This window comes from Phaenicophaeus curvirostris, chromosome 3, assembly GCF_032191515.1.
Source record: "Phaenicophaeus curvirostris isolate KB17595 chromosome 3, BPBGC_Pcur_1.0, whole genome shotgun sequence".
Taxonomy (NCBI): domain Eukaryota; kingdom Metazoa; phylum Chordata; class Aves; order Cuculiformes; family Cuculidae; genus Phaenicophaeus; species Phaenicophaeus curvirostris.
In genome coordinates this window covers 32,275,859-32,289,361 of record NC_091394.1, presented here as the reverse complement: position 1 = coordinate 32,289,361, position 13,503 = coordinate 32,275,859, and the positions used below count along the sequence as shown (strand labels likewise).

The 13,503-nt window shown below is 39.2% G+C and overlaps 1 protein-coding gene across 4 annotated transcripts in view; it reads left to right on the top strand.

Annotated features, from left to right (window-relative positions):
• ECI2 (enoyl-CoA delta isomerase 2) overlaps positions 1-10,597 on the top strand; it is a 33,584-nt gene extending 22,987 nt beyond the window's left edge. For all 4 annotated transcript variants that reach the window (XM_069853579.1, XM_069853581.1, XM_069853580.1 and 1 more), the window contains 7 exons: positions 639-830; positions 1,662-1,731; positions 2,735-2,837; positions 4,446-4,566; positions 7,254-7,343; positions 9,203-9,346; positions 10,082-10,597. In XM_069853579.1, the coding sequence (XP_069709680.1) occupies positions 639-830; positions 1,662-1,731; positions 2,735-2,837; positions 4,446-4,566; positions 7,254-7,343; positions 9,203-9,346; positions 10,082-10,237 (876 nt within the window). In that variant the 3' untranslated portion in view covers positions 10,238-10,597. The remainder of the gene's footprint in view (positions 1-638; positions 831-1,661; positions 1,732-2,734; positions 2,838-4,445; positions 4,567-7,253; positions 7,344-9,202; positions 9,347-10,081) is intronic.
• Positions 10,598-13,503: the final 2,906 nt, after the last annotated feature.

Genomic DNA, 13,503 nt, shown 5'->3' with positions numbered 1-13,503 from the left:
TGGATGGTGGAATTATTCAAAGTATATTATCCTTTCAAGAAAATAGGTTGTAACAACCAAGAACTTACTGTTCTTTTAAATCGCTGCTTACTGTAGAAACAGGGGGGCTTTTGCATGTCATGTTTATGCTACATGGAAACTACTGTCTTCAAGCAATTTTAGAATGTCATAGAACCATTTCAGCACTTTTCAGTGCACGTGTTCTAAAATAAAAACTTATTTTGTTGGAAAAATGTCCAGCTGAAAAGCAGAAACGAAGGATCTATAGAAATGTGTCAGTGCTGGAAATATGACAAAGGTCTCTCTGGTATTCTTAGGTGTAGATGGGGGCACTTCTCCAACAAAATAAATATCATCCTAAGCATCTATGTACTTGTATTTTGAAAATCCATTGCTGCTGCTTTCCACATGACCTTATGCGCTATCTGCAGTGTTTGAATTGCAGCATATTGCTCTTCTCATCCTAATTACAGTGCTTTCTGATTGAGATTTTTTTTTTTTTTTGTCCTGAAGCACAATTGTGTCTCCCGCCCCAAGCACCCATTTTATGAGTAGCGTAACAAACTGATTTCCATTTCAGCCTTTGATAACCTTGCATAGTTGGATTTTTTTCTTTTATTTTCTCTTCTTTCTTGCAGGATAATGCCAGGCAGAAATATACTGAACTTGTCTCAAGTCTGATTTCTGCAGAATCTGCTGACCAGAAGAAAGATGATTCTCCACATGAGAGCAGACATGGTGGCTATGAAACAATACTAGTTACCACCAAAAACAATATCACAAAGATAATATTTAACCGACCTGATAAGAAAAATGCCATCAGCCGTAAGGTAAAGAAACTAACTTGGGAAGATTCATGATTTTTAGTTTCCTGGATGAGCTACTTAAGTTTTTAATGAATCATAACCACAGGTTTAGCAGAACTGACTGAAGTATGGTGGTCTGAATTTTATGAGGGCTTAGTATCTTGACTCTAATGACAACCTAAGCAATAAATTTCCGGTACAAAGTTAAACCATTCAGCTCAAATTTAACAGAGTGGGCTTTTCTGTGTCTTTGGGGTTTTTTTCATACGTACTATAGGATTACAGTCTCCACTAAACTAAAATGGCAAAGTGCAAGAAGATCAGCCTGTTTTGTGGATACAAGATTTAACTGTATCCTTATGTCTAACAAAGCACGAGTGCAGCCTACTTTGGCTCAGCACTGTCGTGTGTGTGTTCAGACAGCCTTCTAGTTCCCGTAGCTATCTCCATGAGCAAGTCCATCCTGTTGAAAACATGATCATCCCCTTGCACACCTGCGAGGATGCTAGAACAGGGATATCACCCCGCTGCTGCTAATTCTTTAATATATTATTTTGCCCACTTATCCTACTTATCAGGTTTTAAAAACAGTTGTTTCTACTTAATGTCTGTTTCCTAAAGGACCTTATTTTGTCCTTCAGATTTGCATCAGGAGTGTGAAGTATTACAAACCTGTGTCTTTGTGGTCAGAAATACCTTACATGTACTTCTTGACTTTCTGTGGATGCAAATTATTTTTGTACTTAAAAGGACCATAGTTTATGTCTCTCAAGTTTCTTGTTGTCAGTGTGAATCTTCTTTTTATGACCTTATGCAGCGTCATATTTGTACTTTGTTGATTTTCCTCTTATGCAGATGTATGGAGAAATTATCAAAGCCCTTGAAGAAGCTGGAAAAGATGATTCTGCCATAGCAGTTATTACTGGTACCACACTTCATCTGCCTCTCTTTAATTTCTTCTATATTTTGACGAAGTACAGTGCTGACATAAGCTATCCACCTGTATTTAGATTAATATAGAATTGTGTAAGTGAGGAAATTATTTCCACTAGCAAAGACCAAAGATTTTCCAAAAATTGGCAAAATTCTTTCAAGGTGATGTTTCAAATTCCCAAGTAAGCTTGCTGTATATCAAAACATCTTTCTGAGATGAGACGATAGACATGGAATACTCCTGAAAGCTTTATAACTTTTGAGTGGCTGATCTCTCTGCTCCACAGCATCTGCACTGCACTGTTCATTGGTATGGATTTAGTAATACATATACTAAACCAAGCCACTCAAATCATTCATAGCACAGCCAGTAGAAAGTTTACACTGCATATTTACCGAAGATCAATGGGAAAAACTGGTGCTTTCAGTTTTGTTTTGTTTTTTAATGTGGCTGCCTTAGGAAAGGACTGGCCAGGAAAGCTGCAACCTGGCACAGCTGTATACATCCCAGTGACCAGATGCATGTCTGTCTACTTTTGATACCTTCATTGGTTTGAAGGGGGATGAAGGGAGATGCATAAACTTGCATTTCCATTTTGCTTCTTAAAAAAAGTATTTCTCACGTCTTACTATTTGAATGATTAAGAATTGACAGAAGAAAGACCCCTGACCAATTATGGAGGGAAAGGAATATTTTTTTATTAATCCATCTGACAGCTTTATGGAAAAAATAATTTCTTTTTCCCCCTTGAATCTTTCAAATTTACTGTTCTTTGGCTTTTTACCCATTGTTTTTCAGTGATTTGTCAGTCTAAACTTATTTTTAAACCATAGCTATCCTATAAGGTAGTGTGTATACTTTGAGACAATCCCTCTAATTATGTAATAATGTTAGACACTTAGAATGAACTTATTTTGTAAATGTAATAAATGGAAGCTTCTCCTCTCTTACCTATTCAGAAACTGTTGCTGCTGTTCGTATGTTTTATCTGCAGGAAATGGAGACTACTATAGTAGTGGAAATGATCTGAATAATTTTACTTCTGGCCTATCCGGTGAAGTGGAGAAGATGGCAAAAGATGCAGCAGCTTTACTCAAGTAGAGCATCTTCATTTCATATATGCATAAGTTACTGTAATGGGTAAAATATAATTTGCAGGCATTGTTTGAAAACATGCCAGCAGGGACCCAGTTATGCTACGCTACGTCTATTGAGATGACTTGCCTAAAGGCTCTACATGTGCATAAACACAAAGATCCTGTGGGATAAGTAGCATTAATTGTGTGGAATAAATGAGGAAATTAGATGAATGTGATGCAAGTACAGTGATGCTAAAGACTCACTTTTATGTTTTAGTCTCCAAATTACATGCGAATATAATGACAAAACCGTGACTGTATGGTTTGTAAGCTGCAATGAAAAAAATATGGTGTTTTTGATATCCAGCAGTGTTCACACTAGCAGGATGTGCAAAAATACCTTCACTGTCAGGCTTTTTGGAATAGAGACAAGATATAATGAGCTTGTTCAAAACTGCCCAGTAATATTGAGATCTTGGCTCTACTTTTGGGTCTGAATCTGCTTTTTAAAATAATTCTTCTAAGGCCAAGGACATCAGGGGCATTACATGACAGAGTGGCTGAGATGCTTTTTTGGGAACAGCATCTTTGTTTCTTCCCTATTTAAGTAATTTTTGTCTTCTCTTTTACTTATGTATGTGATAGTTACATCTGAGAGATGCTTGCAAGTTGAATTTCTTCCTCAGGCACCTGTGACTGATGGAAAATCCAAAATACACACACACAAAAAAAACCCCACAATGGTTTTTATTTACGTTTTAAAGATGAACTGCAAGGAAAGTACTCAGTTTTGCAGCTTTTATTTAAGCAAGCTGCCTGTGGATCCCAGTTGCCCCTTCAAAGTGATAATCAGGCAGTCCAAATCTGTTGCAAAGACGTTTTTCAGTGGTGTCTGGCAAGCGTTCCAGCCTGCAGTGTTTTGTAGGATGTGCATATTCTCGTGTGTACTTTATGGTCTTTCATCTTGCTCTTGTAAGAAGACTGTATTTACTACACTATTACCATTACACAAGCATATCTTTTCATTACAACTGATAAATAGAAATGCCAGAGGAATGGAGTTTTTACAACACTGTTCACTTTAGAAAAATATTATATTTTGATAGTCTGTTTTGCACTTGGATGGAGAAGTAGTTGTCAAGTGAAACAAGACATTTGTTTCTAAAACCTGAGCAGAACAGCACTTGGGAATTCTATGTTACGGTAGCATTGCAGTTTTGGTACGTGGTGCGACTTCACAGCAGAACAGAATCTGAGGGGAATGAATATCCCGTGGGTGGAATTGGGATGGATATGTAAGCAGAGAGATAAACAGGGCAAAAGGCTGTTCTTGTTAGTGAGATATGTTCAGTAACTGAAGCTGAAGAAGATGGTACTTTCATAACTTGATTGCAGGAAGTAGGAAAGCTGTGCTGACATGTGCGTGTCTGATTCTAAGTGCATGTATTTCAAATAGTTCATATTTTCTTTGTCAATTCATTTGGGAAAGAGTCAAAAAACATATGCTACCTAGAATCTAGCACAATATTTGTTACGCAGTATATAATCATGTGTTTTGAAAGTTTTTTATATTTGGGGGAAAAGCCTAGAATGTATGTCTCACATTCTGTTTTTCCTTCTCTCTAGAGAGTTTGTGGATCATTTTATTGATTTTCCTAAACCACTGATTGCAGTAGTAAATGGCCCAGCTGTTGGAATCCCTGTAACACTCCTTGGATTGTGTGATGTCGTATATGCTTCTGACAGGGTAAGTAACTTACATAGCTGATCCCGAGGCAGTCTTCAAGGCTCTTCCTGTAGCAAACATGATTTGGTTTGGAGTAATCTTCCAGAAAAGAACACACAGATGTAAAGACTTTCTATATCACATAAAGGAACACCAATATTGATTACCAGTACAGGAATAAATCATCCCGGGGTTAACATGCCTGGAATTTCCCTACTATAGTCACGATTATCAAGGTGCTGACTCCAGTTTAGAAAATCTTTACTGCATTGGTGGGTAAAGGAAAGAGTGGCTGATGTGAAATGAGGGTCACAAGGTGCTTTTCAGGTGTGAGAAGGGAAACAAAATATTAATCGTGGAATGGAAGTGCACTTACTGGCATTTTATGTAATTTATGTTCCATGGTAACTTTGGAAAAGTTCATTCCACTTAAGATTCCCTTTAAGGTAACTTGCCAAATGTGTAACCAAAAGCTATATTTAAGGCACAGCATTGAACCCCATTATATGGCTTATTATTTATGTTCTCTGTTCTTCATTTGTATAAGATTATTAAACAGATGTGGATCTTAACCTAAGGTCTTAATTTTATTCAAGCTTTTACTTGCAGAAGTATACTTTGACTCCTGCTTCAGTACTGTGTTAGGTTTTTCTTCAAAGCCCCTGCTGGATTGGGTTTGTCACTGAGACACTTGGAAAAATAGAGTTGCAAGGGACCAACTCCTTCTGCTTGCCTCTTAACAGGATCATCTAGACCTTGTCTCTGTTACATATGCTTGTATAATGTGCATGACTTATTCAATCTATTCCAGTCTCTAGATCTCTTCTTTGTTTTAAAAATCGTTGATTTCCCCCTTTTCCTCCTCTCCCATTTGATCATTTTTAGCTCCAGGGTGAACCTATTGTTTCTTCTTTGTGAATTTAAAGAAGAGAGTATTTTCATCCTCCCTTCCAATAGCCATAAGTGTGCTTAGCCGTCAGTGTACTTAGACTGTTAGATATATCTCAGGTTTGTACCCACTCTCTCAATCTTTTCTTTTTTTTTTCAGCTAAACAGCCATAATTCATTCTGGTTTTCCTTATGTGCTTTCTTAAGCCTACAGTCATATTCCCTTGAACTTCTTCCAGTTGTTCTGTATCTCTTTAAGCACAGTAGTACAAACTGGTAACATCACTCCAGGTCATGTCTTACTGATGCGAAGTAGAGCGCAAGAACTTCTTCAGATTCTGCTACCTGGATCCTTTACTATACATTTGCCAGTTAAACAGTTGTTCCTATTGTACATCGTATACTGTATACCAAGTTATTTGTGCCAAACTTTAGCTTGTGTGTATTACATAATGTCTTCTTACTCATGCTTCTTCCTTATGTTAAGACTATTTTGAAGTCTAATTGCTTCTCCCTCTGCATAATATCTCCTACAGTCACAAGTTAGTATAGATGAAGTTTAATCCAAATAAGTGCTAAATATTTTTTTATGTTAATATTACTCTTCTTTCTTGAATGGTTTCATAGTCATACTTGAACTTCCTTTTGCTACTCATATACATAATCATTGGTACGTGCATCTTATTTTTACCTTATATTTCTATTTTCTCAGTCTCTGCATGCTTATGTTAGTCTTACACTTAGTTGTTTGATATAGTTTTCACTTTCTGTGTACTTGCATTTAATGTCAGTGATAACCTGATTTAGCTGAGGCAACCTGTTGGTACCTTCCACTTGCACTGGCACAGGTAACTGGGAGTATGCCCTTGTTAACAGTTCTTTGAGGGTTTCTGTAGAGTCCAGCTTCTTTTTTCACTTAGTCTTCTTGAGAACTTTCCTATTAACTTCAAGTTTATTAAAGCCTTCTCAGAGTGATTGTTGTCTATTCTTCCCTTTCCAGGATTGTGAACTCCCATGCAGTAAGGTTATTCTCATCCAAATTGCTACTTAATTAGATATTGTCTAATCTTTTCTTGATGACATAAACATCACTTTCTTGCTAGGAAGGCTATTGATCTGCCATACTGCATGGCCATCTGCAGTAGAGTAAGAGATGATTACCTTCTATCACAATAAAGCTGTATTGACAGCTTGTGCATTCTTAATCTATCATATTTTTAAATGAAAATAAAGACAATCCTCTTGTCTTCCTTGCCTAAAGTTGATGTGAGTTGTCAAAACATAACATTCTGTAGTACAGTTGTAACTTGCAATTAGGATATTGTTTTGTCTGATCCCGTGATGCATTTCTGCCACAGGTTCTTTTTAAATTTGCATAAAATTTGAGGAAAGAAGATGTGGTGACTTGAATTTTTCATGAGCAGCATAAATTTAATGTGTCTTCAGAAAGCAAAATGCTCTTTATGGCTTAAGTTATTTGGGCTATGTATATAATAAATTTTAGAGCAAGTGTATATGAATAGCTTTTCTATAAAGATTTTGCACATGCAAATTAGTTTCTCTAAGTTCTGTATTCGGATAAGGTAACTTCTCAATGAGGTTGTTATGATTAGGGAATTAAATTATACAAAGTCAGCTCTTGGGTGCATTGAGAGGATGAAGCAGTGTTACTAGATGGTATTAAAGCCTATTAGGGTAACATTTCAAATTTATTTCTGGTGAACTCTCTTGCAGTAGAAGTTTCAAAATGAAATGATTCTTCAGTCTTGTACTCTATTGTGAGGTTTGCTTTGTTTTGTTCTTTTTTTAAACTTTTCCAGGCTACGTTTCACACCCCTTTTAGTCAGCTTGGACAAAGCCCAGAAGGATGTTCTTCTTACCTATTTCCAAAAATCATGGGCTTAGCCAAGGTAAGGATGTTTACTCCATACGTGGGATCGTCTGACCTTTGTGTATTGATACCCTTCGACTGTAAGGCCAAATAGTGTCACAGCAAGAGTCCTCGAAGAATGCTCCTGTTCACATCTTTTGAGACGGAGATCAAGAAATGTAATGACTCTGTCAGCACAGGCACCATATAGAACAGAGACCACTACTAAAGCCATGCTGCAATGCTAATGAAAGTTTTATTTCTCATGGCTTCCTCCACCTTCTTGAGAAAATTTATGTACTGCAAAAAGGTTGTATCTTTATTCTGGCAGTGGGTGAAAATGATATAAGAAAGGGTTAAAAACAGAAAAGAAGAGCACTCTTAAACAATGTCTTGGTAGGCTGTCTTTATTAGACAAGGGAGCAAGCATTCTAAAGGTTTCTGACAAGCCTGGGGGAATCTTGTAATCAACCATTCCTCCAAATGCGAATGTGAAACAATCCATTTATGTATTCCTTCCAGAACTTTTATATTACCTATTTTGTTCTAATATATACTGGTCTTTCATCCATACTCCATTTCCTCTGCCTACTCTAGAAATTAGGACACTAAATAATAGTAACTTAAAAAGAAAAAAAAAATGGCAGAATCTATGTTTTTATTTCTAAGAACAGCTTTCTGCTTTTTTGATATCCCAGAGGAAAAATCTGGATCTTTTCAGATGCTTATCTGATATTATTGCCTGTGTTAATATGAGTGTTTTGTGTTGAGCAGAGTTTAAATCTGTAAGGAGTAGAGCAAATGCTTCATAAATATCCAGGTACCAAGGGTAGTCTATTCAGGGGTATAGAACCTACCACTACGTGTTCTAGAAATCTTGGAGTCACTGCAGGAAGCAAACAATTTTTTCTGAGATAATTTCATGTGACAACATTGGAGCTCTGCTTAAAAAGACATATAGGCTCTTGGTGATCAACAGTAGTTGGCCAATCATTAGTGGTGTAGCCCAGGGGTTGATACTAGGTCCAATACTTATTTAACCTCTTCATTATGACTCTGTACCTGGAAAGAAATCCTACACACTGCTGCTTGTTGGGGGCTTACTGGCTGGAAAGCAGCCTTGCAGATGACCTGTGCGTCCTGAAGGACAAGTCCGTGAGCCAGCAGTGCACCCTTGCAGCAAAGAAGGCCAGTGGTATCCTGGGTTGCTTTTAGACCGAGTGTTGACAGCAAGTCAAGGGAGGTGGGTCTTCCCCTCTGCTTAACCTTGGTTAGACAACAGCAAGCATGCTCTTTTCAGGTCTGGGCTCTGGCTACAAGAGAGACGTGGACATATTGGAGTAGGTGCAGCAAAGAGCCACAAAGATGGTTAAGGCACTGGAGCATATTACGTGCGAGAAGAGGTGGAGAGAGGTGGGACTGTTTTTCCTGGAGCAGAGGTGGCTTGGAGGAATCTTGCCAATATTTATAAATACCTGATGGGAAAGTGTAAAGAAGGTGGCGCCCAGTGACAGGACAGGAGGAAAGGGTTACAAATTCAAACACGCAAAACTCCATCTGAATGTAAAACAATAAATTTGTAGTGTTTGTATAGTGTTTAGTGAACAGGTTGTGCAGAGATGGTGTGTAGGCTTCATGCCTAGACAGGTGTCTTCATCCCAGGAGTTAAAACTCAATAGGAGTAGCCTGCTCCAGATGACCCTGCTTGAGCAGGTGGTTTGAGCTGGGTGGTATCTGGAGGTTTCTTCCATCATCGTCTATTCTGTGGTTCTGTTCAGAGGGCAGACATTAACAAGCAAGAAAGTAAAGTAAATGTGACTTGGAAGCCTGTACCTTTCCTGTTAGATTTCTCAAGTCTTCTGTCTTGTTGAATCACTCTTTCTACTTTTCTTCATATAGGCAAGTGAGATGTTGCTTTTCAATAAAAAGTTGACTGCAGCAGAAGCCTGCGCCCAGGGACTTGTGACTGAAGTCTTCCCTGACATGACTTTTCAGAAGGAAGTTTGGAAAAGATTAGAAGCTTATGCAAGTAACCCAAAAAATGTCAGTATTTTAAATTTTTATCCACCTTATAAGACTGTAGCATTCCCAATCCTCCTGCCAAACCTATCCTGTTGCCTGGTTTCACTTCATCCTTAATTGAAATAACAAGGCTCAACATATTTTCCTTCCGTCGCTGATCTGGGAAAGAGATAGCTCTCTTCCACTGTGGCCAAATCAAAACAGTACACTGTACACAGAGATTCAGTGGCTGAAAAAGCCTTAAAAACTAATTAATTAATTCTCTTGCAGTCTCTCAGTGTATGCTCCTTGGATGCCTTCTCTTAGGTTTGTTTTTAATCGTAGTGTGTGCACTGTGGGTGCCCAAGATGACGCTGGGTGGCTTTAGTTTTTACAGAATTCAGTCATCCTGCTCACTAGTTTAGGTTTTGCAGAATTACTTGAGTCACAACAGAATTACATTACATTGGACAAGAAGAGATGTTTGTGTCAACTGCTAATAATATGGGTTGCATTTGGCACTGCAGTTGAACAGGTTTAATTTCGTATGCCCATCTCCTCCGATTATGAGCATTTAGTGGACTGCTGCTTCACTTTCCATGGACATCCTCCATCTTATTAGTAATTAAACACAATAATTACTTCCAGCTAAAAAGTTGACTGAAAGCTAAAACAGTGTTAATACAACCGTCTTTGACTTCCAATGTGTTTATTGTGCTATTTTCTGAAACGTTAAGGTACAGAAAACTTACTAATATTCCTCTCTTTCTCATCTAGTCCTTGGCAGTGACAAAGCAACTGTTGCGAAGTGTGGAGAAGGAGAAGCTCCATGCAGTCAACAGTAAGGAGTGTGAAGTCCTGATGGAGAGATGGCTTTCCAAGGAATGTTTAAATGCTGTTTCCTGGTTCCTTACCCAGAGATCAAAACTCTAATCTTCACCATAGAATAACTCATCTTTTGGCAACAGCTTAATCTGCCCTCATTGTTAATAAACTTTCTCTTCAAAAAGTAATTCTTATACCTTTTGATGTGGTATATTTCTATTCCGAGTACTGTGTCAAAACCGGTTCATAAAATTAATACAATGTTATGTGCCTTGGATCCATAGGTGGAGGCTCATTATGCTGTAGGCAGCAGTGATATTTCTGCAGACTGTCTTCCAAAAGAAGCTACAAATTGAATAGCACTGTATTTTCATAGCTCTTCAGTTAATGTCTTATGAGTGATTTTTATATTAATCTGTGTGGAAGGGAATACTGTATTAATGAAAAAATAAATATAAATTTAATTACTGTTGTGCTGCTTCTTATTCTTTCTGTTAAACATCCTCAGTGAGAGGGGAAGTAGTTCCTGGTGGTGTATTAATATAATAGTCTTAGAAAAAGTATTCACTTCACTGACTTGACTTGGCCTTACCTTCTTTGTCTTAGTTATTTATTACACGAGAATAGTTGCTACTGGGGCGTGAACAGTCTGGCCTGACTTAGGAGAGCATGAGAGTTATTTTTTTCTAATTAGAAGTAACTCTCTTTTTTTATGTCGTTGAAAAGAAAAAAGGTGTTTGTTGTGAGCTTTATAGTTCTATTCTTAAATATATTTTTCCATTAATTGATTCGTATTACCCTTTTTCTGTGAAAAATCTCATTAGAGACAGTATGACCTTTTACTGTAGCCATTTTCAAGTTAATTTAACGAAACAATTATTTTTCAACGGAAAATTTCTCCACTGTTCACAGATGTCTTTGGATAGAGAATGTACCACGAACTGCAGAGGACAAGGTCGGGCTGCTGGAAGGAGGTAGGAATTTAGCTCATGCCAACAAAAGGAAATTGTGGAGAAGCAGCACTTATGCATGAAGAAAAGCCTCTCAGTGACAAGGAGCTTATTATTGTAAAAAAAAATAAAATTATATATTTATTTATTTTAAGTGCTCTAGACTGATCTCAAGAGTGTTGACAGCAAGTAACACAAAAGGCAGCACTCCAGTCCTGGCCCCATGTACGAACATCAAATTACATACATAAAAGCAGGAGAGCAGTGAATGCCTGCAGGCCGTGCAAAGGGAAGATGGGGTGTGTGGCAATGAAGGAGGCGCAGAGCTCGCAGTTTTCTCTTATGTGTATTCTTTTAATCAGCATGGCATACAGAAGTCAAATTAAGAAAGTACACTGGCTTCTCTCTTTCAAGCAGATTTATACAGCTCTTCAGTGTCCAAACTAAGAAGACAAACATGGTATTTTGTTTTGTCTATTCCACACTCGTGACTGTTTTCAGTCACGTCTCCAGTCCACTTATTCCCAGGCGGGTTTTTTCAGCCTGGCTTCCTCACACATTCAAGATTCATTACTCTGTGTATCTTGTTCACAACACCTGGTCTTTTCAATATTTTTTTATTCTAATATGCTTGGTACTGGCTTCACGCTTTATCTTAGGCCCAATTAATCTTCCCTGTACTTGGTGTCACTCCCGCAGGTGTGGGTTCAGCAGTGGTTGAGGTGGGTGCCCATTTCTTGTCTGGATGTGAGTGCCAGAGTGCCGGGGTGCAGCACAGTGGTGGGAGATGCTGGAGTAAAGCATCCAGCTGGCAGAAATGGATGGCTTCGGGTGCCATCAGCACCTTATGGCAGAGACTAGTGCTGCTGCTGCTAAAATTGTGGCTGTGCCGGGGCAGTGTGGATGTGCAGGGTGGCTGCTCGGCAGCAGCACTGTGGTCTCACAAGGTAAGCAAGTCTTAAAACCCAGACTTCACCTCCGGTCTGGTACCCAGCCGCTGGGTTAAAAACTGAGAAAGAAAAAGGGAGAGAAATGGGGGCAGAGAAATGGAAAACAAGAAGGGTGGGTACGCACCAGTCAGCCACACAACAGCATCTAGTATTGATTCTAAGAAGTATGAAATGGATTAGGGGTCCTCTCTAACCCTCTCTGAGAGTCAATGCAGGCCACGCAAGCTTGCCAGCAAAACCAAGCCTGCTCTTATCAACAGGATGGCAGAAGTGGAGCCAACAGAAACACCCTCCCAGGCCCAGAGAGTGGGCTCCAAGCTCCACGATGTGGTGGCCGCCTGCTGCATGGCAGGGGAGGCTGTGGGGAAAGGATGGCTTTGTGGGGCACCGTGCACAGTCCAGAGAGGCTGAGGCCCAGGTATGGTGAGGGAAGAAGCCAAGGTTGAGACACCAAGCGCTGCCAGCAGGCTCAGGGCTGCCGTGGCACCCGAACCATGTGAGGTGGTGTTCTCTGCACTCCCCCGGGGTGAGCCTTGCTGCAACTGGGATGGCTTTCGGGCCAACAGCAAGGTGCGAGTCTCTGCTGACTGCAAAATGGCAGTGGTTCCACAGGGCAAGGAGGAGGCAGAGAGCTGCAGCCCTGGCCTGTGGCAGCTGTCAGGGTTGGGACAATGCAAGAGATGCCCCTTTGGGACACGAGGGTGAAACGTGGCTTTGTCTTGCTGAGGCTTTTGTTGCTCTTGTGCTTTTTTCTCATTTTCGTGCTGCTCACGTAAACCTGAGTCCCTGAAATGCTTTCTATGGGGGTTTTATGTCACTGTGGTGGTAGCACCATAGCGGTGGCCATTGTTGGTGTAGGCAGAGTTAAACTGTAGCTGTTCAGTCTTCTGAGGTCTTTATCAGTGATAACATTTAGTAGATTTGGTGGTGCGTGAGCTATGTCATCAAGTGTATTTTGCATGTGTGCGATGTGTTCGTTTTCTCAAGGAGAAGTGCAGCTATCCCTTGTTGGAGTGCTTAGCACAGTTTAAAAAGTTGAAACATTTTCTGGCACATAGCTGTTTCTTCTCATCCTCAAAAGCACACTTCTTTTCTCTGACTATATATATCTATCTGTCTATAGAATCATTTGTTTGGAAAAAACCTTTGAGATCACTGAGTCCAAATGATAGGTAGTTTCGTAGAAGCTACTTTTCCCTACCTAGAATCCCCATCTTGTTCAAATGCAGGCACAGCATTCAAGATATGTTGTTGAAAGACAGGGTCAGCTGAAACTAACAACAGATACATGCTTGTAACAGGTTAAAACTTTCTAGTAAAAGATCAAAGAAAAAAAGTAAGTGATAATTTCCAAGAAGTGTTTTCACATGACTCTATCCCGAATCTGTTTGCTCTTTTTGCAGGGCTTTTGCAGTTTTCCTGTTGCTAGATTTAAGGCCATCTGAAAATAAGCATAGCACAACACAGGGTAGAC